General features: G+C 35.7%; 1 protein-coding gene across 13 annotated transcripts in view; it reads left to right on the top strand.

The window, feature by feature from the left end:
- The window catches only part of FHIT (fragile histidine triad diadenosine triphosphatase), a 511,778-nt gene that overhangs the window by 129,956 nt on the left and 356,024 nt on the right, over positions 1 to 25,798 (top strand). For 8 of the 13 annotated variants that reach the window (XM_090148337.1, XM_090148333.1, XM_090148339.1 and 5 more), the window contains one exon: positions 948 to 1,068. In XM_090148337.1, coding sequence (XP_090004463.1) covers positions 948 to 1,068 — 121 coding nt within the window. Of the gene's footprint in view, positions 1 to 947; positions 1,152 to 9,580; positions 9,659 to 25,798 lie in introns of all 13 variants that reach the window. The other 5 variants (XM_090148332.1, XM_090148329.1, XM_090148330.1 and 2 more) reach the window with 2 other exon arrangements.

Raw genomic sequence — 25,798 nt, 5'->3', positions numbered from 1 at the left:
AAAATGCGTCCAGCACTTTGGGTCTAGTAAGCACAATAGGCTTGCAAGAAAAGAACAGCAGCAAAGGACCCCGTTTGACTCTTAATAGTGTCTTTCCCAATCGAACAAACGTATAAAACTGAATTTTCTGGTTAGTCATTTGGTTCAAGCAAGGTAATGTTATTGCAGTGCTTTTGATGTGTCTGAAGTATTGTGTCACATAAAATTCTACATTTCTTCATATTTTAACCTGCAGCATTTTGGATATTTCTGATTGAATTAAATACTTTAAATACTCCAGGGCTTAAGGACCTAAAATAGATGCTGTGGAGGTTGCACCTTAGCTATTTAAGAAGGATTTCCATTCTTGCCAAAAGGAGAGAAAGTTTTAGTGAATGAAAATGGGAGTCTTTGGCTTTCTATATAAGAGAAAATGTTGCATGCAGCTATTGATCTTCACATTTCACTTGTTCAAACTGGAAAGCCTGGACAGAATATGACTATGTTTCCCTTAGTCACTGATATTCCTTCAGTTGAAATATTTAGTGGAGACATTGTTTTAGAAGATGCAGTTTCTGTATTTTCTAAGTTCTTGTGTGTGTTGGCTCATGTGCAAATGGCATGTGAAATATCATTTGTCCTTTTCCAAGCACATATGACTCAAAACATATGTAACACTGAACAAATAACAATGGGAAGAAGTTGCATCCTGTCCAGATTTTAGTAGCTCAGCCAAGATGATGAGAAAAGTGTTTAAGGAGACCATGTAAAAGTTTTGCTTTGGAAGGAAGTCATACCTCCCTTTAAGATTTCAGAAGGCTGGGTTAGACTTTCTGTAGGCCAGGCACCTCGGTAAGCACAGGAGACACTTTCTTTCAGAATCAACTCTGACAATCTGCCTGTCTTATTCCTGTTGTCCAGGAAAGCAAAGTTTGTGCTCCAGTCATTCCAACTGTTGTCTCTTTCAGACCCAGAGGATAACGTCTATCATGCTGCGGTTTGGCCAGCACCTCATCAAGCCCTCCGTGGTCTTCCTGAAGACCGAGCTTTCCTTTGCTCTCGTGAACCGCAAGCCGGTGGTCCCGGGCCGTATCCTTCTGACCAGTGCCTTGACCATGGGCACCTGCACGCCCTGGGAGAAGCAGGGAAGCTCGGTGTGCTCCTGAGGCCAGGTAGGGTGCTGCACGGATTTATTCTGAAGCCAGGCGGTGAAACCTAACACGCTTGGTTGGTGATGCAGAACTGCCGAAAACAGTTGCTTAGCAACTGTGACCTTAGAGGTGAATTTCTATTGACCTTTTCACCACAGAAGATGTATAAACAGCCAGGTGCTACTAAAAGCATTTTAAAGTGTATCTGAGGGGCTACTATTTAAGTTCCGTGGTATGCTAAGTAACACATCTTCAATCACGTATTTTTGGCAGTGGTAACTTCTTTATGGAGAATGTTCAAGTTCATGTAGCTAAGTGTAAGCAATTTGTCAAATGGCAGCAGAATCCAGTATGAAGGCTATTATTTTGGTTGTTGGGGGAAGGGGAGGAGGGGATGCAGATTGCTTTATTAATTTAGGTGGGAACGGATTAAATAAACCATCTGTGTAGCAAACATGCTTTCTGAGGAAAAAATGAAGCCCTATGTTGTAGGTAAAACTATTTAGAAACATTATGGGAAGATGACTATGCATGAAAGGTAAATGCCTGTATTTTTATTTTGTAGTGTTGCATATTATTTCACGGTTGGAACTGAGTATTTTCAGAACAGAACTTGCACTCATTTCAGTGGCTAGAGTTGAACTTTTCAGAAACGCTCACAAGTGATCAGTCCGTTTCTGTAGAGTTTTATGGTAGCATTTTCATGGGAACTCAGTGAGACAGTGGCTGGATGCATGTTGAAAACATGTCTGGAGTTCAGTTAAAGCCTTGTTCTTCTGTGTTTTTGTTTTTTTTCTTTCACAATTTAACATGTAATTTACTGACTCTGATATATATTTTTAAATCTATAAATGTATTTTATTTCTTCCTGAAGTGTTGAATCTCATCCCATTGTTCCTGTCTATTACAATTCTTCAGTGTAGAACTTCTGTGCACCTGTTTTGAATGCTTCTGTTCATTCCAGAAGGCAGATTGTTTGGTTATAAACGTATGACAAGGATGCACAGATTTCCTAGGAATGTTAAACATGTTACTTTCTCACTAACGTGTTTTAATGAATTAAATGAGCTGCTCTTCTGAACTAAAAGTTTATAAAGTATCTGATGTAAATCAAAATGATTTACAGTTTCTTCATAATTTTAGGGAAAATATTTTCAAAGCTATTGAAAGAATGTATTGCATTGGTCGCTGTGAGCCTGTAAATGCCTACATGTTGGTTTATGCATTGTCCAGGCCAAAGAGTAAACAATATTTCCTGTGCTGGAAGGGGAAGCTTATAAGGGAATAGTTAATGATTTTGTTAGTTAGTTAAGTGAACAACTTCATTTGTTGTTAAGCAAAGAACAGAGATTTCAACTGGAAGAGACTTTTTAAAAGTTTTGTGAGTATCTAGAACTGTCAATTTAAGGAGATTGTAAAACTTAATTATTACAAGCTTCTTTCCTTCTTAAATAATTAAAGATTATAAACTCTAGTTGTGTTGTTATTGCTGACTGTTTGGCAGATACATTTATTTGCTCAGATTTAGCTTTGTTATCCCATAATGAGTATTGCAGCATATTTTAGAATGTCACATTGTTTTAATAGCCTGTGCGTTGTAATATATAATATAGTCTTTGTTTCTCTGTTGAATAAATGTTCAGGTAATAAAGCCCCAACACTTTCTTCCTCATTACAGGAAAAAAAAAAAAAAAAGATCTTGATGTAAAGGCTGGAATATAGTATGTAAAATAGAGCAATTTGCAGTTGTAAGCTTTTAAAATGTCTGTGTAATGCAGCATTTGTCTCAAGACCTGGCAGTAACAAGTGTATCTTCTTTGTTTTATTGCAATAATTTTATCTGCCTTGTCTTTGGCATACTTGTGACATTCCTTTCTTTCTTTCTCTTTTTTCTTTCTTTTTTTTTTTTTTTTTCCAGGAGAAAATAAAATATTAATGCATGTGCATTAGAGAGACAAAGGAAATCAGTTTGAAGCCAGCTCACTCCAGGTGGTGGCTTTAATTAACTTGTAAGGTTGAAATTCCCTCTTGAAACAGAACGTGGGATTGGAGTGGTGTATTTGCTGTAATAGTTTTAAAATACAGTTGTTGTATTCTGAGAAATTTCAGAAAAATGGTCTTGTGGAGTTCCGGGTTTTGTGATTTGAGCAGTGCCAAAGCATACTTGCTCAGTTAACAAATTAAACGTTTTGTTTCTTTCTAGCTGTCAATCCTGCGAATTCAGCTTGACATTTGAAAATCAGATTGTGCTAATAGTAACCAGGAGTTACTATTCCTGGTAAGGAAAGAGAAGTCCTGCTCCTTGAGAGATGCCTTATCTGACTCAGGATTAAGCTTCTTTCTAATGGTTGCACAGTAGTTCATGGCTGCACAAACCTCTTGTTGTGTACTGATCATTGCAGATTGTTGAATAGAAGTGACTGGTACCTTAATATTCAGTAGGGGGTCTGACATTAAACTACGATCTCTGCTGTCCAAGCTGAAGTATGTTCATGCAGTTGACACTTGTAGCAAAATCATTCAACTCTTGTGGCACAACCTGACAGGGAAAGCTGTGCATAACCCAGCATGCAGGATTAGTGTCTGTTCCCCTCTGGACATCCAGTCCCATTGCTGTCACCCAATGGAAACTCATTTAAGGCTCAAGAGTTGCTTGTTCTCAGTTTCTGTGAAGACATCAGTTCAGTCTTGCAATGACATGAGGAATACATACCTGCTTTGTTCACCCCTATATTTCAAAGTGAAAGATGGCTCTTCCCTTCTCTTGTCTGTCTTATTTCAGAGCAGCCAGGCATGTTGTTCTGGGGGCTGTCTTGCTGAATGAGCTTTTGTTTCAGGGTGCATTTTTTTTCCCCTATTCTGTACAAAAGTTCTATGATATTGTTTCAGCAGCCCCTGTGCATTTCTATGGAGCCAGGAGTCTAGTTTGGGATACTACATGCAGCACATATCTCAGCAGTTTGGCAGTTGCCTGTTGTATATATCCCAGCAAGCTTACACAAATATCAATACCATTTTCAAAGGAAATGCTCTATGAAGATGGATTGTGAAAAGCCATCTGTGGCTGTCTTGAACAACTTTTAGATGTATTAGAGAGGATAGCTTTCAGTAGCTGGAATAGTGCAGGGGGGGATGTGTCTGTCGTCAGCAGATTCAGTCCTTCCTTCGCTTAGAATGCGCAAGTCAAGAAGTGGATCAGGTCATGCAGCTGGCAGGAACTATTTCTCCCTGCCTTCTCAGTTTATTTCATTCATAGCACTGCTGCTTCCATGGTTCAGAGCACAACTTTAGAATCTTCTTTAAGAAAATCCATCTGTTCTTTGACACGAACTTTGTGTGGCTACAAATACTTTGTGAATGGCTTACTATTTTATAGATCCTCTCCTGGTTTTACATGCTTTTCCTCACTTTTTCAGTATAAGTGAACTGTGTTTTTTATCACTTTCTCACAGTGTTGTGCAGGGTACTTGCTTCCATTTTGTGTTCAACATGAAAAATGATTTTGAGCATTAGCAGAATACACTTTGGGGCTAGGACTTTTATTGTAAATAAAATTATTCATTTGTTGTGTCCCACATTTTTTCAGCAGACAAGATATTGATCTTTGGATTTCTGTTCAGGATGCCGTAAGGAAAACTAGCACAACAGGAACACAGCAACATTTGTAAATTGATTGAATGCAAAATGTAATGACAGAGACAAACATCAGATCTATGGCAATACTATATTATACAGAGCATTTTTCAACAGTTTATTGAATTGGCTATTAAAAAAAACCAACACGCTTTCCATCTGGAACAATGAGATAGGGGCTATCAGGACCTAGCAATTTTGTAGTACTTCATAGTGGACATGCACACGTGTGTGCATGTAATAAATGAAACACTTTACAATTATTTTTCATCTGGAATTGATTATGAAAAAGGCTTTCCATTAAAAAAAAAAAAAAAACACTTTAACTGTAATATACTAAGTGGTTCTGGATTACTTAGTATTACGTCTTTCCATAGAGATCTGCTGTCTTCTTACAGAAGGTATTGTAATTGTAGGGATTATAAGAAATAGAGCATATATAAAAATCTACCTTACAAAGTTGGTGGTCTTTTTTTTGTTGCTGAGGCAGCGTGCTGTGCTGTGAATTACTGTGGCTTGTTCCTTTGTTAATGACTAGAGAAAACATTAGTTGGACCAGATGCTCCTTCAAAGATCTGATAACACCCAAAGCTGCAGTGTAATTGTTCTGGGTCTGTTTCATGGGTGGGATGGGACCTAGGGTCATCTAGTGTAAGAATAGCATCTGGTTTGCTGTACAATTTATATATTTATAAGCTGCACTGTCATATGCTATCAGAAGTACTGTATTATTTGAGATTAACATATTCTGCATTGTGACAATGTAATTGATGCTTTTATTAATGTATTTGCAGTTAAAAAAAAAAAAAACTATTAATCAGCGCTGTGTGATAATATATATTGAAAGTAATTTTTAATTTTGTTAAGCTCTGATAGATTTTTCCTTTGAAGATAGCATGCTGGCTCTAGGCAGACAGGTTCTTCCACAAGTTTGGTTGAAAACCATGGTGTTTAGCTTGAAAACCACTGTGTTTAGCATGTGTACAAAGTTTTAATTCCTCCTGAAGTTACAGAGCTGCTGTTAACTGTGATTTAGTTGGCTTGTACATTGCACATATATCACATCTGTATTTATGCTATATAATTATGATTTTTATGTTTTTTAGCCCAAAGTAGTATTAATATTTGCTATAAAACTAAGCTTCAGCAAATAAAAACCAGTTATTGCAGAATATAAATATTTGCATTTGCATATTGCAGTAATGTACCCTGCACCATTACAACTACACAGTAAACATATCCAGCCCTGTGGGAAAGTACTCTTTTAGTGCTGGTTACAGAAGCTACATATGCATTACTGTTATTAGCTCACATTAGTGCAATGCTAAAGAGCAATTCGGAATCAGTACTATGATGTGTCAGTTCACTTTCAGGCAAAGATCTAAAAATAACTTCTGATTCTGTGAAGGCTTTGCAGTCTAAGTGGGTCCTCAGAGATAGTGTGGACTCCGAATCATAGGAGGTTTGGGTTGGAAGAGACCTCAAAGATCATCTCATTCCAACCTCCCTGCAGTGTGCAGGGCTGCCAACCACTAAAGCGCATTGAGGAGGATGATATCACTTGTTACAATGAGTTGTCATCTTAGCTTCAGCTGGGACTGAAACTCTGTTTTCTTCGGAGTATCTGGTGTGATGCTAAGCTGTGGTTCTGTGAGAAAAACAATGTTGATAACACACTGATGTTTATAGTTGCTGCTAAGCTGTGTTATACAGAGCCAAGGCCATTTGAAGCAGGGCACAAGGAGCTGGGAGGGAACAGAATTAGGACAGCTGACTTAAACAGGCCAAAGGGATATTTTGTGCTATGTGACATCAAGCAGAAGGAGTTTTGAAGGAGGCAGGAGTTCATCTCACTGTTCAGCTGCTTGGGGACTAGCTGAGCTTCATTCAGGGAGTGGCGAGCAATTGCTTGTGCATCACTTATTATTTACACACACACACACCATAATTATTATTCTTTTCTCTGAGTAAATAGTTTTATTTTAACCCACAAGTTCTACTTTATCTCAATTCTCTCCCTCATCACATTGGGAAAGGAGAAGTGAGCGAGCAACCAGGTGGCACTCAGCCACCTGCTGGGTTAAACTGCAACAGGAGAGAACTGGAATTCCTTGAATTTCTCAATTTTTCTAGGTATTCTGGAAGAAGACATTAGTTGGAAGAGGGGTGCAGTAGCTTTGCTGGCATAGAAAATACCCTGTGAGTGAGTAGAATAGATATAAGTAATGGATCTTGTATGAAAATATGGGGGAAATAGAGAGTATGTTTCATTAGCAGAAATGGAGAAGAGATTCAGAATTACTTTCTGTACTGTCAGTATTTGATAATTTCTTTTTGAGAAAATATCTCAGTTTTGGTTTGGCTTTTAGGTCCAAACAAAACTGTTCAGTGTCTCTTCCTTATTTGAGCAGTCTTGATTCCTTATCAAATGAGAATAAGAAAAACAAGTCCTATGCTTATTGTTTTTTAGCTGTATTGAGCTACCTCGTACAAAGGGCAGGTGAGACTCTACCCCTGGCAGTAGCAAGCCAGTAGGTCAGCTTTGTTGTATTCACAGCCTTCTGGGAAAAAATACTGTGTTCAAATGGCCTAAAGAACGACTGCTCAGCTCTGTGTATGTAAGCCACTTGAATTTAGTGGTGATAGAGAGACCAGTTAATTATGTGAGGGCTGGAGTCATTTTGTTTGCAGACTACAAACAAAGGGATAGTGTTTGACTCACATTAGGAAATGCTGTTGCATAAGATAATAGATTTTGGAATTCTGTGTGCAAATGCTCTTCTGATGGTCTGCCTGTCTCTCTGTGTTCTTGTTTGTTTATTTTCCAACTCTATCATTTGGAATACTTTCTCTCCCTTCAAATTTTGTCTCACTTGAAAGTCTCACTTGAAAAGTGCTTACTGTTGAAGGAGGCATACTTCATGATAAGGATTTACCTGTCCTGGTTGCATAGTTGTGTTTATATTAATGCGGTGGTGTTTATGAAATGCTCTGTGCCACAATTTCAGAAGGAAAAAAGACCTGGAATTAATGAAATCAAACATTTTTTTTTGCTAATTTGCAAATGGAGTAATTTACTAACCAGATTACTCATTTACATGCATTTAGCAGGGTAATAATAAGAATTTCTTCGGATGTAGCAAAAAAAAAAAAAAAAAGTATCTTAAGGCCATGTGTGGGAGAGACAGTAGCTCCCAGTGTAGAATCTGGTTCTTGGTATAAAGTCCATCTTACCAAATGCCATAGAGGGATGAACAGTCTCTTCTTACTGATGTGTTCAACTGACTTTAAAGCCTTGCTCATAGAGAGTCATCAGATCTCAGAAAGATAGGCGTAGGAAAAAAATAAGCTGTGTCATAATGGATCAGATTCTAGGCTACACTGTTAACATATGCTGAAATTCAGTTTGGTTTATTCCCTTGCCTGTTAACTGTCATTGTTGTTTAGGCCTTATAGATTACTTAACCTCAAGCCCAACATGTTATGCTTGCACTTGCTATGAGTAGTTCAGGGGCATACAATGTACAGTTTTGAAGGTGTGTTACTGTTGTATGTCCTCTAAAAGTGGCACTGTTTGTCCTTACATACTCCAGGGACTTGCAGAAGAATTTTTGAAGCTAGTCCATGAGTCCTTACTGCTGTGGTACCTATTATGCACACTTACACCATGCCCATAAAGCAATGAACAGTGTGGAAAGCCTGTTCTTGTCATTGTGAAAAAATGTGGTACTTGTACATTTTAAATAAGTTGGCTGCTGATAGCTGTGGAAGGTCACATTTCATAGCAGCTCCCTATTGTCTTCCCCATGTTGTGATTTTTATGTTTTACATTATAATTTTTAAGATCCAGTTTTATATGAAGGCAGTGTATTTTTGAAGGTTAAATGTATTGGATTCACTTTCCTATTTCAAAAGATTTCACTGTTAGCTTAGTTGCAGCCTCCCATTTTCTCTTGGTTACTGTCATTAACAATTAGCAGAGCATCTTAGCATTTCCATATCAGCTTATATCTGTAGATGTATTGTGAGATTCCTGTCACTGTGGTGGCTGAGATCATCTGGAAAAAAAAAAAAAAAAAAATTACCTACTTGTATTTTAGTACAGCAAGAGACCAGGCTAAATCATAGATTCACCAATTTGGTGTGAGAAATCCTCCTCCTAAGGAGCTGTAAGAAGTTTAAAAGAGAGAGAAGCAAAGCTGTAAGGATGAAAGTAAAACTTAAAGGTAGCAAAGTTTTGTCTGAAAAATGGCAGGGAAACTGAGGTTGGATTCAGAACAGATAAAATGAATATTTCCTTTGAGTTTTAACCCATAATTGGCATTCCTGTTATTGAAAAAGCTGTGAAGTTCTGTTCATAGATAATGAATACTTTTAGTCCAGCAGTTATTTTCTAGTCTAGTAGAGAGCAAATTTATAATTGGAGTAGTTATTGAGCAACCTGTAATTTTATACTTTTTATCGCGTCAGTAAGCCCAAACAAATCCAACAGCCATAAACAGTCAATGGATAGCAAACACAAAAGATGAGTGTGCTGCCACTGTATTTGTACCACTACTGAAACTCAAGTCCACTTAAACCTGGGTTTCTTCAGTTCTGTAAGAACCCTAAAGTCTGCTGCTTAACCCCCTGCATCAACTTGCAGATATCCGTGCACTTTACATTTGGGCACCTATTAGCAGGGACTTTGTAAAAGAAAGGAATGAAAAGTTTTTATTTTTCTTATCGCATAACTGGGTTTAAATTCAGCTTTTTTTTTTTTTTAAATCAGTTTCTCGCTAATGAAGATGACGATTACAAAACTGTTTCTGTTACAGTTTGTGCACATCTTGAACATCAGTCCTCAGCACAGCCATCAGAATGTGATATCAGCACACACAGAGTTAACAATCTGGGTAAGGTACTGCATGGCTTGCTCTTATGGTGGAATATAATTAAAAGAGATGATTGGAATACATGGTTATTCATAATAGATGTCACACAATTACCATAAGTAATGCAATACATGCAAAATCTCCATTTGTAATGAAAACAGATTTGCCGGAAGTCAATTGAAAATTTCATTTATTCCTTATTATTTCTAGCATATTGGAATATTTTGTGCTATTCGGTGTGATACAACACTCAATGTTTTCCTCAAGTATATATTTCTCAGAGGTACCTGACATGAATTTCCTGTTGCAACAGCAAAAGCAGCATCTTAGAGATACAATGTTAAACTGTTACATCTTCTCTGCTCTGAACCTACAGGTTTTGCTACAAAATATTCCTTTATGAAACATAATTATAAAATAAAGTAGACATTTCACCAGTAATCATCTTTTATTTATATTCAGGGACATCCAGCAGAGAGGAAGGGAGAAAACAGCATGCCACGTACAGGGAAAAGTGTTCAGGAGTTTCTCTAAACAGGCAGAAGTGAAGGAGAAGTTCTCTGTGGTGTGTGATTGCAGTACTTTCTCCAGGGCAGAAAGTAACAATAAATATTGCCATAGCCTAATCTCTCCCAGCTACAGGGTGTAGATGTCAATCCTTGGAGGGTTAATCCAATGTTTACTGTATCCTAATTTCTTGAGAGACAATTTACTGGTTAGCAAAAGGAATATTTTGAACACAATTGCTTTACTCTGCAGCAGTACTAAGTAACTGAGTGCAAAATAACTGAGTTCTGAAATGTGAGACCCCAAAGACTTCGCCCTTCTGGTATCTATTGCTTCTGATGTTGGACCAAGTCCTTTCCTTCCTCTCTTCTGCCTTGCCACCCCTACAGCACAGTGAACTCCTGCCCAGCAGTGTGCTTTCCCTCGCTGCCCATTCAGGAAGGCAGCACAGATGGTCTCTCCTGTGTTACTGTGTGCCCAGAACCTCTCAGTTTGCTGCTTTGTTTGTTTAGGAAATGCTTTCTTCTGTTAGTTTGAACTGGCAGGTGAGAATATCAAAACAGTGATTCTAAATGGCCCCATAATTGCTTTGCAAAGCTTCAGCTGAGGGTCGAGCTCCTTCTCTGAGCAAGATAATTGGGTAAATTATGTTTTAATAAGTTGTCTTGTGCAAAGTTAGATATGAACACAAAACACAATGGAGGCTTTGCTGTAACATGAGACTACAGTAGAAAATGGAGTAACTGATTCATGGATACAGAGGTATTTTGCTCTATCACTTACACCATATCTAAGTTTCTGAGGTTTTATGAGTAAAGAACAGTCTGCTAATGTATGTTTATTATTCATTTTGTATTTTACTGTTCCTTATAACCTGCTAAATTCTGTTTCTGGTAAAAATAACTCTCACAGTAAGCTCACTTGAGCAGATGTTCATGTCATACAATAAAAGGTTCAAAATTCCCTTATCAATAGTCTTCAGTTTAACATCTGCATTCAGAGCAGTGACCTCTACAGAAACTATCTAAGAGCATTTAATTTTTCATCAGTGCCCATTTTTGTTTCTCTCTCTCTTTTTAATGATACATTTTTGATATGGTTATGGTTACCAGGACATCCTTAAACGTCTTTAAATTTCAAAGTTTTAGTTCAAGGTTTGTTATCTTTATCTATTAATTAGTGGAAATGCATTGAGATGACATTGCTATTTGCATCATAAAATTGAAAATTGTGTGTAACAAGTATGGGTTTAAATAGGTGAATTTGGAAGCACTGCTATTTTATGCAGTCTTTTCTGATGGACTTGACATAGATGAATATGAGCTTTTGCTTTGATCTGTGTGAAAAAATGTAACTATGAATGCTGTTCTACAAATGTGTCATTGTGTGGCTCAGCATTTCTTTTTCTCTCCTAAGGAAAATATGCCTGGTTACGTGTTTATATTATGCCAGTACACAAATAAATGTTGCCAGAATTCATCCACTGCAGTTTAATCACTACAGGCACACATTTCGCTGTTTAGGATCAGTTTTGTTAATGATGATTCAAGCTATTCAGAGCCTTGCTCACCTGATAGGTAGTGCACTTTGCTACATTCATGCTCCAAGGATAAAGTTATCAAACAGAAATTGCTAAGGGTTTAGTTCTTTTGTGGCACGCTTGTTAAATTTCCTTTGTTTCAGAGAGGAAGTGAGCAGAGTGGGGAATGAGAGTAGGGTTTGAGGTCTTCATGTCACATCTTGAAGAACCTTTAAGAGCTCAAAATCTAGCAAGACTTGTGATCATTTTGCACAAATACAAGAAAAGTAGCCAGTGCAAGATTTTGCCTGTGAAAATTAGAAAATCACTTGATCATAGTACCTGCCTGTATGGAAACACCAGTATAGCAAAATTGAATTGCTTTGAACTGCACCTGAAAACTTGCTGGAGTTTTGGGGTGTTCAATTTGCCTTTCCATAATGATTTATCAAGTGGTCTCTACCTGATGAATGCTTCAGGGACTGCCATCGGTATTGAAAACAGTCTAACACTTTCTAGTTAGAGTCAAAAGCATTGTGTTTCAATGTACTATAAAAGTTTGTTATCAGGAAGTCCACTTGTAATTTCATTTTATAAATATATGTTTCTCCTTTCCACACCCCATTTAATTTAGTTCCAGATAACGCAAATAAAAGACAAAATGAAGGCAAACATTTTTATATACTACATTCTGCATAGCTCCTTTGGGGTGTAGGTAAACTAATGTGAGAGCAAGAACTTTATAATCGCTTTGAACTAAGATCAATATATTTGTCAAATGACCCTCCTTTAAAATTTTAGTGGGAGACATCAGATGTGGCTGCTTTGCTGAGTTGCCAAAGAAGTGAAGTACTTGAAGAAGATTATTTGGATGGTTTTTTTTCTTCTATAATTTGCAATGCATATGAAGCATGGATTTGCCACAGTTGGGTAGCAGGAAGGCTTGAAAATGAAACAAAAACCTCACACCAAATTAGTACCTAGTCATGTGGAAGGATGCTAATAGCATCTCTGCCTAATCAAAGTTTCCCTCCCATGACCCTATCATTTTTAGAAAATAATGTATACTTTCTTGTCTGTCAAAATCAAAACCAAAATCACAAAAATCTGAACGTGATGTAATTGTATTTTTATCTTAATCATTAATGGAATGCTGCTGACTGAGCAAAATGTTGAGCTGAAGTTACTTTCACTTAAGAAACAGTGAAAGTGTCTTCTCCAGTTCCTCAACAAAATAAGGTAGAAATGCACTTAATATGGATTATATTTTTTTATAAATGTATACACATATCTATGAGTTCAGTGCTGTTGAATCATCTTTTGCACTTCTGGAGTAACATGCTTATTGCGTGAAAATAAGATACTAGCTGGAAGAATCTGATGTAGTCAGATATTTCCAGAAAGCAAAACCATAGAAACAGCTTACTGTAGCATTTATATGTTCAATTAACACAAAAAATGGGGTAGAATTTTCAACTAAACTGAACTGCTTTCCTTAATGCTTGCAACAGTTCAGTTTTGATTGTGTTGTTCAAGTTGTCATCCATTGGTTAATGGTTCTTGAGCTTTACATAGTTGAAAATTAGAGGCAATCTTTTATTTTGTTGCCAATGATGGAGTTGGTGTAGATTTCATTTAAACCTGAGCACTAGATAGAGAACAAATTACACAGTTAAAAAGCCTGTCAGGCTCAGATTGGTCTCTTGCAAGGAACTATTGAGCGTTATAAAGGGACTGCAGGGCTGTCAAGCTGTGTACAGACATGTATTTCTGTGCTGTGCTCTGTCAACTACCTGCAGAGTTATCTCCATGTGATGATTGTTTTTATAGCATTTGTTACAGTGGAAGCCTTTCAATATAAAGCTTAAACTTGTTTGACCCACTTTTAACCTATAGGGAGATTTATATTTATGTATATGTGAGTGATATACTTAATCCAAAGCTCTAGTGAGTGTCCAGGTCAGGCTTTATTCATTTTTTAAAAAACAATTTTTTTAAATTTATCCATTTATATGGCGTTCACAGCAACATTGTCTGTGATGGCCTAACCCTCGTACGTAGTTTGGATTCTTTATTCATCTGATCATTTCTATACATTACAGCACTTGAAGAAAATAGAGTAGTCTGTTTAATTGGCTGCTAAAACTGGGGGTTCTCTTGTGTGCAAATCAAATCAGTGATATTTAGTTCAGAATTAGGAATGTTGTATGTGGTGTTTGTTCAGAAATATAATAAGTTTTGATTCTTCTGAACTAACAGGATGCATAATAAGTATTTTGATATGAAATGGATATGAGGAGTCTGACTAAATGACTGCTGCTAAATGAAAGAGAATAAATTCATAGTTTAACCAACCAATATGCATGTAATGGTCCTTCCATGCAATGGCTAAATTGTTGTCATGTCCCAAAAACTTTTCTTTTTCAGTTTTTGCCAACATGTATGTGATCAGGGATAGGATGGCACTGTGCAGTCAAGCTTTGTGTGAGATTTTCTCAGATTGTCCTTGATCTTAAACCGTTGCATTGTGCCTGTATGAAGTTAACTTTGTGCAGCAGCTAACATGCTGGTCATAAGGGATTGCTTAAAATTGCTTACAAGATTTCAGAGTAAAGAATATCATGTGATTTGATGATTGTATTCTCTTATGATTGAAAAGGCACGGGGAAATGCTCTATTTGTCTTTTTAAATAATAAAAATCTGATCAAGATTGTCATCTGATCTGTCAAAGGATTCAACAGCAATAACTACTGCCTTTCATCTCGTTACTTCCTTTTCCCTTCTGAAAGTTTTTAATCTTAGCTTGAGAAATTGTCAGCTGTTGTAGATCTCAAGTGCTTGTTGTGCACACTTATTGCACGACTGCAGGATGATCCTTGAGGTCCCTTCCAGCCCAGGCCATTCTATGATTCTATGTTACGTGCTTGCTTTTCAAACCACTGAATTGGTAATGTTTATGAGATTACATAATTCTCAATTGTCACAGAGATTGACTACATTCCTTATCTTGCTGGAGAAAAATAACTTATCCAATCTCATTATGGTTTTAGTTCATGTGGTTATTGAAAATAGTGGCGAAGGTCTTTGTCCAGGTATTTAGGAACACATGACCTAAACATTGAGTATATATAAAGACATATATTTAAAAATGCTTCATTTAAAAACTAAAAATGCCAGTACAAATACTAACAGAAAAGGAAGAGAAAGAATGTGGAGGTATAGTAGAGTTTTTTGTTTTTGTTTTTCTAGGAGATTGAGGCGTGCTTGACTCTCCTCATTGTTAAATCATTTAAATATCTCCCATATAACCTAATTGTTGGCAGTGTGGATGGACAGAAAAAAATGAACCTGTTCAAAATAATGCTGAATTGTTTTTTTATACATGTATCAAAGCATTTTCAGAGCTGGTTGAGTGTGAGATGCACAATAGAAGAAAGTCTACCTGTTTTTAATGACTTTGAATCACACTGCTCTGTGCTGATAGTTTCAATTTGCTTTAATTTGTGAATACCATCCCTGAAAAAGGAATGAAAATAGTTCCAAATTGAGAAGCCAAATTATCATCTGCTTTCTCTTATTTTACACATCTGATTTCTCTTATTTTACATGTACGTGACTTTGTGTGTGGAGAATTATCCATGGTGATAAAATAGTATTTTCTCTTTGAATAGAGAAAAATTTAAGACAACTATTTGGTATCATCAAAATGGAAGTAGCATACTTTGTAACTTTTTAAATCAAATTGCTCATATTTCTAAATTGAGTTACTGCTACCCTTATAAAAACTAAATGTTAACAATTATTATTTTCTTTATAAAATCATAAACTGGTGAAAGAAAAATCCACTTTAATGTATAAAACATTTGGTTCATTCTGAAAAGGATGGCAGATCTAAATGTAATGCTAATGTACTCTCAATCAACTGCAATGCAGTGTTTATAATAACTAGAATCGAAAGCCAGACCTATGCAGTTATTAACACTGTGATTGCATTTTTAATTTTAATTCAGCAGACTCCTGTGGCAGTGATGAACCATACCTATTTCCATAGATTTGAAACTTACAGCTTGACAAGAACTGTTTCTGGAACCTGGAATATAAAAATACAAGTTCTGACCTGTCTGTTTTTCATTCTCTTTTTGGAAGGTTCTTGAGCAGCCTTCCTAGTTTGTGACACTAATAGTTTTCCATTAATGAGCCATCATTACCGTGTGCCTGATGAGCTGAGCTGGAAGAAGCTGAGGCTTTAGAAGTATTGCTGCTGATCTTCTTGGGCTGAGGAGGTTCCCCGTGGTTTCCTAGTCCCATAGAATTGGAGTGCAATGAGAGCCAGCAGACTCATAAACTTAATGTTATTCCACATCTTGAATCTAATTTTTGTTCTTTGTCAGTTGAGCTGCTGTACTCTGCAAAGCATCTGCTGTCAGAGTCACAGAATTCTGAATATCTGTTTAAGAAGATCCTTTGTGACTTGCTAATTATATTTCATGACAGTTCTGCTTTCTTTAGAATAATAATGAAACAGAAAAGTCTCAAATTTAGTTTTAATAGAAACAAAGTATATTCAATGCAGTGATAAACCTTGAAAAATTGCCATTCACATGGAGTAATTATATATCATTACCTTGAGTTACTACTGGATTCTCTGTATTTTGCCTGTTAAGTAAAGGAAAGCACACATGTGCTGCATATACAGAAAACAATTCAATTTGCCCAATTAGCAAAGTTTGATTTCACTGACGTGTTTTTTTCATTTAATACTAGTTGTCTGATGCTTCTTGATGTAAAAATGTATTTTCTTTTCTATATTATTGAAACTTAATTGAATTCAAAAACTTTCAATGCAGATTCAATTGAAAATTGTTTAAAATACCCATCCCATTAAAAAAGGGTAAGGCAGTCATGTTAACTTTCTGTCATGCTCCTTGAAATTAGTTGAGCTTGCTGCAGTAAATACTGAAGTTCTAATGCTGTATGCAACTTTCTCCTTCAAGACTGTGGGGTCTTGAAATAGCTGTGTTAAAAACTGGTGCTGAGGGCTGGTTTTCAGTGCTGTTAGCATTTGGTTATAGGGATGTGAGAGCACATTTGACATTGACAAAAGGAAATAGAAAAGTAATTAATTGGGTTTGACTCTGTGGATGACAGTGTAGCTCAGCTCACTTTAAAATATGAAAATACCATGAATTATGGACATTTGGAAGTAGTTTCCAATAACTTGAAAATGTCATTTATTGAAGCAGTAAGGAATAACTCCAAACGTGGGGCTTTTTTCCCAGTTCCCTCCAATACCTTTTGGCAGCTGTGAGAGATTTAGAATAGCAAATGAACAGATAATCTGAACAGAAGCAATATTTTTCCCAGTTCTTCTGAAAGCAAAGAAACGTAGCTTAATGAAGGAGAAATAATTTTAATGTTTGTTTCTCCTAAGACCAGGGAGGTCTATATGGCAGCAGTTATTAATTACTATGCCTCAATTTGTTTTCCAAAACTGCATTGTTAGGATATTTCAACTGGATTTCTATAAATTAGATGTGCCAACATACATGTACTGTCCTATAAGCAAGAGTAAGCCAATATTAAAAAGCAAACTCTGTCATTTCCTTAGGTCTTGTTCAACAGAAATCTTGCTGAAGTAATGATTCAAACAAAATAATTTTGCGAGAATAAGCAAGACTGTCCTTTCAAATGTGATTTTCACCTATGTAGCCATCAGACTTAGGTCATGAATGCAATATGTGGAGGGATATATGATAGTAGTGGTGAAAAACCTTTGTATGTGAATGAGTTCATTTTGGTTGCTTAAAATCACATTACCCATCAGTGATTCATGACAGATAAAGAACTGAATAACTCAACTGGTGCCTGCTGTAATGTAATGAACTAGCTTCTTTTGCATACATAAAATAAGATAATGAAGAAAATCTGATGAAAAGCTCGAGTTGGTCATTTTACACTCAAAGACTAGTAATGGTTTGGTCTGAAATTGATTTGTAGCTAAGAGGAAAGTAGTATTTTAATAAGCCTTTTGTGAGGTCGTAAAAATGTCTTGTCCCTCCTCATATTTTTAGTGAATTTTAAACACATTCTCCTATGTACTCGTCTTTCCATTTCTCTGGATATTCTGTGTCTCATTTATGAGATCATATAAGAGTGGAAATGCTCAGTACAATCACGAAGGCTATGATTTCTTTAAAGTCTTCTTAAATCAATACGCAGTTTCTGATGGCTACTTAATGACTGCCTCAGAGCACCTTACTTTTTTCTTGACCAGCAAAATCATTTTGATGGGGACAGGAAAAATGGATTCATGCAAAAGTTGTCATTTAGATTACTTGCAAGAGTAGTTTGTTGGAAAATAATTACAATGATAACTTGGCGTGATTTTAATTGTTTTGGAAAATTAAGTATTATTAAAAATAATACTTTTTATAGACACGGTTCAGTATGCCTCTTTCTTTTTATTATATGATTTTGGTTGCCAGAGTAGGTTTTCAGTGCTTCTGTTGAGATGTACTTAGGAAGTTGCTGTGGACATTGCTGACAACATTTCCCTCCTGTTATCCTGCCTTCATATCTTTCATAATTACTATATTATATTATCATTTCTATTGCTCTAGTCAGTAACCATTTTCTTATATCAATTTATGATTCTGTTTTTGAACCCTTATTAGAACACAACAAGTAACCCATAATAACAGAGTAGACAATATGATAAACTTTCTTAGACAATGAAGAACTCTGTGTTCAGGTGTAAACTCATTTTACATCAGGACTTGATAGTGCTTAAAAACTATTGTTAGAAGTTTCATTCTGTTTCATTGTCACCAATGAATATTCAAAATCATGATCCTTCTTTTAAATGGAGATGCATCACATAGACTCTAAAATAAAAATGATATGTGGTAGTTTCATTTGGAAGTATAATTAAGGTGTATAATGTCATTTAACTGTTTAATGAACTCTGCATAATGTAATAGAATACAAATATTTGACCTTCCTGACAGTGACTGATGGATTGAAGTTGCATAGCATGATATCATTAGAATGTCAAATAACATCATTATTCATGATTATCAGGAATTATTCAGGTGAAATGGCAAATGTAATGGAAAGCTATTATTTGTGTGTGGGCTGCAGATTGACTTTCTTTGTCAGTGCCGTTCTCTTGATGATACAGGGGGAAGATACTCAGATTTATTGAGCTACAAAGAATTAATGTCATAGGTTAAACAAATGTCAATAATATCAGGAAGGGATTTTCAGTAGGTCAGGTCATGTATTAAACGTCTAAGAGTAACTACTTGTGATAATATTTTATCTTCAATTCTACTTTGACTTTCACTAAATATTGAAAACATCTTTAGATATGGGGATTTGTAGCATAAGAATATATCAATATGAACTGTTTTCTGGGTGACATTTTAGATGGGATCAAAAGAAAAATACAATTCAGACTGCGTGCAGAGGAACTGAAATTTCATCCTCTACTCTCAGTAGCCTAAATGCAGAATGTGAACTTTTGTTCCAAGAGGTGTGATTCATACATTCATATCATCATGATGTTATCAAGCACATGTATTACCGCTGCAGATTCTCAGAAATGAAACAAATGCTCTCTTATAATCTAGCTGATTCCATTCTCAGGATAGTTTGTTGCTGTAGTCCAATAGCTTGTGCATATGTTATCTTGCTTGATGAGATGTGGAAAATTGAAGATGATGAAAATGAATTTTAATGAATTATAATTACCTGTATTCATAACATATATTGAAGTAGAAATAGCTTTGTGGGCCACTAGAGTTACAGTAGCAGATCTGAATTCTGTAAAGGTACAAAGATTTATAGTTAGCTCAAACTGAATGATAAGAGAAACTGTGGTGATATGACAAACAAGCATGAGATTAAGGTTTAGTCTTTTATCCTTTCAAGTGCAAGTGACTCAGGTTTTTCATATGACTTAGCATTTCATGTAGACAAAACAAATTGTGCCCCAGTGTTTTACCAGATGTCCTTTATCTCTTTTTGCCTAGTGTTTTTTTTTCCCTTTGGCTTTATGTGTGAGATTGGCAAAGGAAGCAAAAATAATAGCCTCATCCTCATGATGACATGCTTAGCTCAAATAGAATGGAAATGGCATCTGATCATTTTTTGTGGATTTTGTTAGAGTCAGGCATATTCAGCAGGTAGTTTTTAGCAGCTCTAGAATTTAGAAGGCTTTTAAGTTTATGTGCTTATGAGTAGAACATGTATTTCCCACTACAGTGTATGTTTCTCAGAAAAATCAGCTTATGGGTGAAATGCTATTTTTAAGGTTAGTAAGCCAACTTGATTAGAAAGAGATTTGTCGTTTATCTATTGCTGATCACAATCATTTTTTTGTTTCGGATTGCTACCATTTCGAAAGAGCTCTTGTAGCAAAAAGGCAATCTAAATTTATCTGTTTAAAAAAAATGACAGAACCCAGTATATCTTGATACCACTTCTAGATGGTGAATTCAATTAACCCTTGTCCTGAAGGCTGTTATGTTTCAATATTTTGATTTTTTTTTTTTTTTAATGGATGTGTATCCTGTGTTTAGCTGGATCCAGTCTTCTCTGGAACCTGAATTTGTCATGTCCTTATTTAGTAGATTCATCCCATCTTGAGATGTCAGTCTTCTCTGCTGTCTTGCAGGGACTCTCAGGCGTTTCACAGTGAATTCAACTGAACAGTAATTTGCTTTGATCTAAAAGGTGCTGTTTTCCTATCTCCTATACTTTGCTTTAGTTTGCCCCTCTGCCGTACCGTGTATCCATGTAGAAGATACTACACGACTACTTATTTTCATGACTGTTTGTTTCAAAATGAACTTTTGAGTAATTCCTTCAATTAAATAAAATAAGAAAGCTTTAAACAAATTCATTGTTTTGATGTAAATGTGGCATAAGGACTGCTTCACTTTGAAACTAGTGTTTGAATTCAACCTTTATTATTTTTTTTTAGTCTTAAGAAAATGTTGAATTTTCAGTGCTGTAGAGCCGTGCATTGTAATCATAAAAAAGTGTTAGAAAGACTGTACTTGTAGCACTTCTCATAAACACCTTTTTTCTCTAGTTTCAGCTTTAAAGCAAGTACTGTTGTAATGGCCCATGTAGTTCTGTTCCTGTTGTAGTAAATTTTAAGGAAATCAATAAAAGCATAAAGACAGAATTAGTAGCTAACTCAAATGAGTCTCTATGAGAATGTAAAGGCTGTCTTATCTGTAAGGAGCTGATGGCCATAAAATGAAATGTATTTAAATACATTGCTAAAGATAATTAAAATATCATACAGGACCAAAGCACTTCAGCTGTAGATATTCATTAAATTGACCATTAATAACTTGTTATATAAAGGAATATTACTGTGTTCATAAATTTTGTATGCAGATTTTATTAAGCTGGCATGTTATATGGATTGATTCCCTGACATCTCCTGGCTGTGGCTGTATAGATAATAGTGTGTTGTTTGAGTTTTCTATAATCCAGGAATTCTGACTGACATTTTCTAGCTCGAAATTAAATTTTTGTTCTGTATGGTAATTCTTACAACCAGTCAGCAATCAAAAAACATAATTATGGTGTTGTGATTGGAATGGCCTTATTGTTATGTCAGCATTTTTTCAGTTTTCTTTTTTCCAAGACTTATAGCTTGGACATTACAGTATTTTTGGAGTTAACAACTACATTTTAATGTTTTTTTTTACCTGCTAATTAGTCTTTCTTCCTTCCATTCTTTCCTATTCTCATTCAAATATAGGATTTAATTCTCTACATATTATTTATTAATTATACAATTAATCCATCAGCCCCCTTATTGGTAAAAAGTAAAACTAAAATCTTTCTCTCATATATATTACTATTTAAATGCTGTTATGTTTTAGGGAAGAACATGAGGAAGCAAGTCAGATTTTATAGGGATTTATTAATTAAAGATATGAGTAGACTGACAACAGTGGAGTATGCCATAATAATAATTTGACTACAGTAGAGTAAAGGGGAATAAAGCAGAGGAGTACAATGGAGATCCAATGACTTTTTGTACAAAAATTCAGCAATTACTGTTGCAGGTATCTATCTAATCTCATTTTTTAATGGAAAATGCTATAAACTCAAGGTAGCTAGAGGATGAAAAGTAGAGAGGTATTTATTAGCAGTCCACAGTTTAGGAATCTCTGTTCCAAAGAAAACAGAAGTATAAACCAAAGTCCTCAACTTTAGGTACAGTTGTAAATATACTCAGAAGGTATGTACCTCTGTTCTTAGGTCCTTAATGTGCTATTTTTGGATTTTTTCTTTACTTTTTGCTTCAAGTTATAAATTGTAGAGCTGAAATCATGGTAATCTAAACAACTCAGTATTCCCCATGGCAAAAAGGTTTTTAATGTCTAACTGGAATCCCTTTTATTCAGTCTACAGAGAATCTTAGACTCTTTTATGACCTTAATCTTGATGTCTTTATTCGATCATTTTTTACATTAATAAATAAATAAATCCTGTTATTTAGAAGAAGCAATTATTGTGTGAACCTTCCCTTTTTGTTTGTCATTCACATAATAGAAATGTAGATAGGGTTCTTGCAACAAGAAGTTTGCTTTCATAAGCATTAAGACTTAATTTTCTCAAAAATGTGCCTTAAGATGGGAATTATAGTAAGGATACCTGCAGCCATAAATCCTTGATTTTTACCAGCAAAAAAAAGTACTTTCTGGCACACGTCTGTTTATAACTGCAGTTGAATTATCTTCATAAAAATGTAGACCTGTGAACTTGACCATGACACAGTGTGTGTCCAAACAGGTCTCTCTGTGATGACAGTAAATGCATTTTCAACAAGATCCACAGAGCTCTTGCAAAAATGTGTTTGAGAAGCTGCACTATAACAAAGGTTGGATAAGAAAGCATCAGAGCATCTATGCCAACTTATTACTAGCAATATTATCTGATTTGTTTTGATTTAAATGGGAGATATTTTGTTTTAATGCAAACTGAAAATTGTAAGATGTTCACTGTCCATTAACAAGAAAATGTCTCAGTTTTTTCCAAGTGAGTTTTTTAAACATTTAACTGGAAGTATTGTACTTAATGTGGTGTTGCGGAGTGAACTGTTTGTGTTTAGTCTGAGGGTGAAAAGTACTTCTCTATAATGATATTTACAAGGTGGCTTTCGTATGGTGAAAGTAATTAAATGTAATTGATATCATTGGGATTGGCAAGTTTGGGGAAGAAATTGAAAGAGAGACTTTTGGAACACAGCATCAAAATGTTTTAGATTTGATTGAGTTAAAAGTAAGGATGTTTCACGTTTAGCTGTAAGAAGAAAGCTGAGAAAGCAGGAAGGGCTTTGTTCGTTAAAGACTTGCGTGCTGCTGCCCATGCTTGACCTTTTCACAAGAGAAATATGAATTAAAAGCTGAAAATAGGACTACTTTTTTTTTTTACCCAATTCTTTTTTTTTTTTTGCCTATTGTTAAAACGCCTATCTCACCAGGCTGCTTCCAACAAAATGAGCTTTCCTTTGGTTATTACAGCTGCTCAGAGAAGTGGGTAAGCTCCAGGCTTTAATTATTGACTCTCACTCCCTGAAAATAAATAGAGAAGCCATTTTTTATTAGCCAGGACTTTATTGCCTTAGGTGGTATCAGGATTTCCTATGAATTTTGTAATTAGACTGGAAACATTATGTTCCAGAGAGCATAGATCTGAAAAGGACATGTTATACCACTTAGTGGGATCAGAAAGGCGTGTGTTAAAATGCGATCTCAAGCAGGAGCATTCAGAAAGAAGCTGCAACTTTTGCAATGTGAACAGAGGAGTGAAACACAAGAAAAAAAACTGTACTCATTTTATGGTTGCAGTTGTACGTTTACATTCTTCTGGCAGACATGTAGAAACTTCATTTGTGATGTACCTTCTGTTCTCCCTGACGTTGAGTCCTTTCAGCTAGGTGCTATGTAAGGTAGGTTTTTCAGTACTGCTGTTGATAGCAGTGTGTTCATTCCACCATGTTTTGGGGTTGTTTTTCAGAATTGTTCCTTCAATCTGTTTTTTCCAAATCTTGGATAAATTCTCGAGATACAAACAAAAGCTTAATATAATAGCTGAAATCATTTTGACTTGAAAAAATGTGCATCTATGTCCATGTGTGCACACGCATTAAAATGCAGGCAGAAAGGTAACACTCGTATTATTCAGAGAATTCACTGTATTTACCCTGAGTAGCTGCGTCTTTGGTGGCAGTTCATGCTTACAGCAAGCAGACATTGATTTATAAAATAGAAAATATCTTCATAATATGATAATTTTGGAGTAAAATGCTGTTAATGTAGTTTAGGGAGAAATCTTCAGGGAAAATGAAAATACAATGCTATAGGAAGTTCTGCTCATTATCAAAGGAAAAGAAGAGCAACAAGTTAGTTGGAAGGAAATCAGAAGGAAAAGCCCACATCTGAAAATTCTGCCACAGGAATGCTAGCTTGTGGTATGAAAGTATCTCCTGGTGATGAAATTCATATTTCATATAAAGTATCACTGTTATTCAACTGTGATATGGTTTAGGTTTTAGAAGTACTAAGATAAAAAGAACCAAAATGATAAATCTGAAGAGTGTAGTAGAGTAAGAATTCATTGAGATATTATTCAAACCAACCTGTTCCTGCAAGATTTTTCCGTTTTGATACAGCTCCTTTTTTAAATAGAAAGTAAGTTTGTCAACAAAATAAAATTGCACGGGTTTGCTTAGAAATAGCAGATTGCCAGAAAGTTGTTGAGGAAGCTCCAGTCCTTGTCAAAAGGCCATGTTTCAGTTTGTGTGGAAATTTTCTACTAAATGTTCTTCTGAGAGTCTGCATTGGTTGGAGTGGGGACATACTACAAGAGAACTTGTACATTGCAAGAAAGTGTTTATGCATCCAGGTGAAATATAAATATATTTCAAATCAGAATTCTGACACACAACAGATCTGTTTTGAATGGTGGATACAAAAGCTTCAGTAAGTCAGGAAGGGAATCTTTCTACATATGAGTAATTTATAAGTAGGTTTCAATTATTTTTCAGTTTTATTTTTCTGACATTACTACTAGAGATGGATGGCTGTGTTACCTGTGCCTGGCATGATCACTTACAACAAACTGGTGGTTTCTCAGCACGTGACGCACAGTTGGAAGCAGAAGTTGTTCCTAGGTGCTCTAGTTGAATGAGGCTGATACGATTCTCTTGACTTTATACATCAATTGTTCATAGGTGTAAAATGCTTAGAGAAATTAAAAATATATTACTAGCGCCAAACTGCCTTGCAGAATTTGACTGTGGGCTGCAGGCTTTTTCTCCAAGCTTCTTTAACCTAAAATAGACTAAACCTCCCTTTCTGCTTGCTTTGCTCAATACAGAATTTCCTGATACCCGGTACACACAGAGGAACACTGAGAGACAAATTGCCATGACAACCCCAGAGTCACCTCTCAACTGACTTTATGCTGCTTTTCTGTCCAGCTCTCTCACAGTAGTATCACCAAGGAATAAATTGAGAAGTAAAAGAGTTTCTCTGTGTTTAGCAAGTAATTTGTGCGGCACGGCAACACTATAAGAATCTGGTGGACTCTGAATTGTTTTGTTTAGCTTATGATTTATAAATTAAAATATGTTAAATTGTTTGGTGAGTTCTATGAAAGGAGCTAACAGATTATTGGAAGGGTGTGCCTTGGGGCAGTGCATCAGTAGTGCAGGGGAGTTGTCAAGGGCTGGTGTGCCTGGGATGCTGAATTGCATTCACTCACCTTTTTGCATTGCTGAATGTTAAGCAAGAAATGGATGGATTGTGAAGGCTTCCAACTAGTGCAAGAGATACGTATGTGTCAAGTACATCAGATTAAGTTGATAAATATTACAAGATGGCTGTAACTTTTCATTTCCCTTTGATGTGCCAGAATGCTTCCTGCAATACAACTTACCTTTGATATATTGAACTGATGTTCGAAAGTCGTATGCCTAATCCTTCCCTTCATGTCGAAATTTGCAAGTGAAACACTGAATTCAAACTAGCTCTTTTATACCCTCTTAAAAACACTGCTAACTAGTTGATTAGAAATCACATTTTTGAAAATCAACTCAATG

The sequence above is a fragment of the Phasianus colchicus genome, chromosome 11 (assembly GCF_987193195.1).
Source record: "Phasianus colchicus chromosome 11, bPhaCol1.hap1.1, whole genome shotgun sequence".
Classification (NCBI taxonomy): domain Eukaryota; kingdom Metazoa; phylum Chordata; class Aves; order Galliformes; family Phasianidae; genus Phasianus; species Phasianus colchicus.
This window is presented reverse-complemented; position numbering and strand designations above follow the sequence as displayed.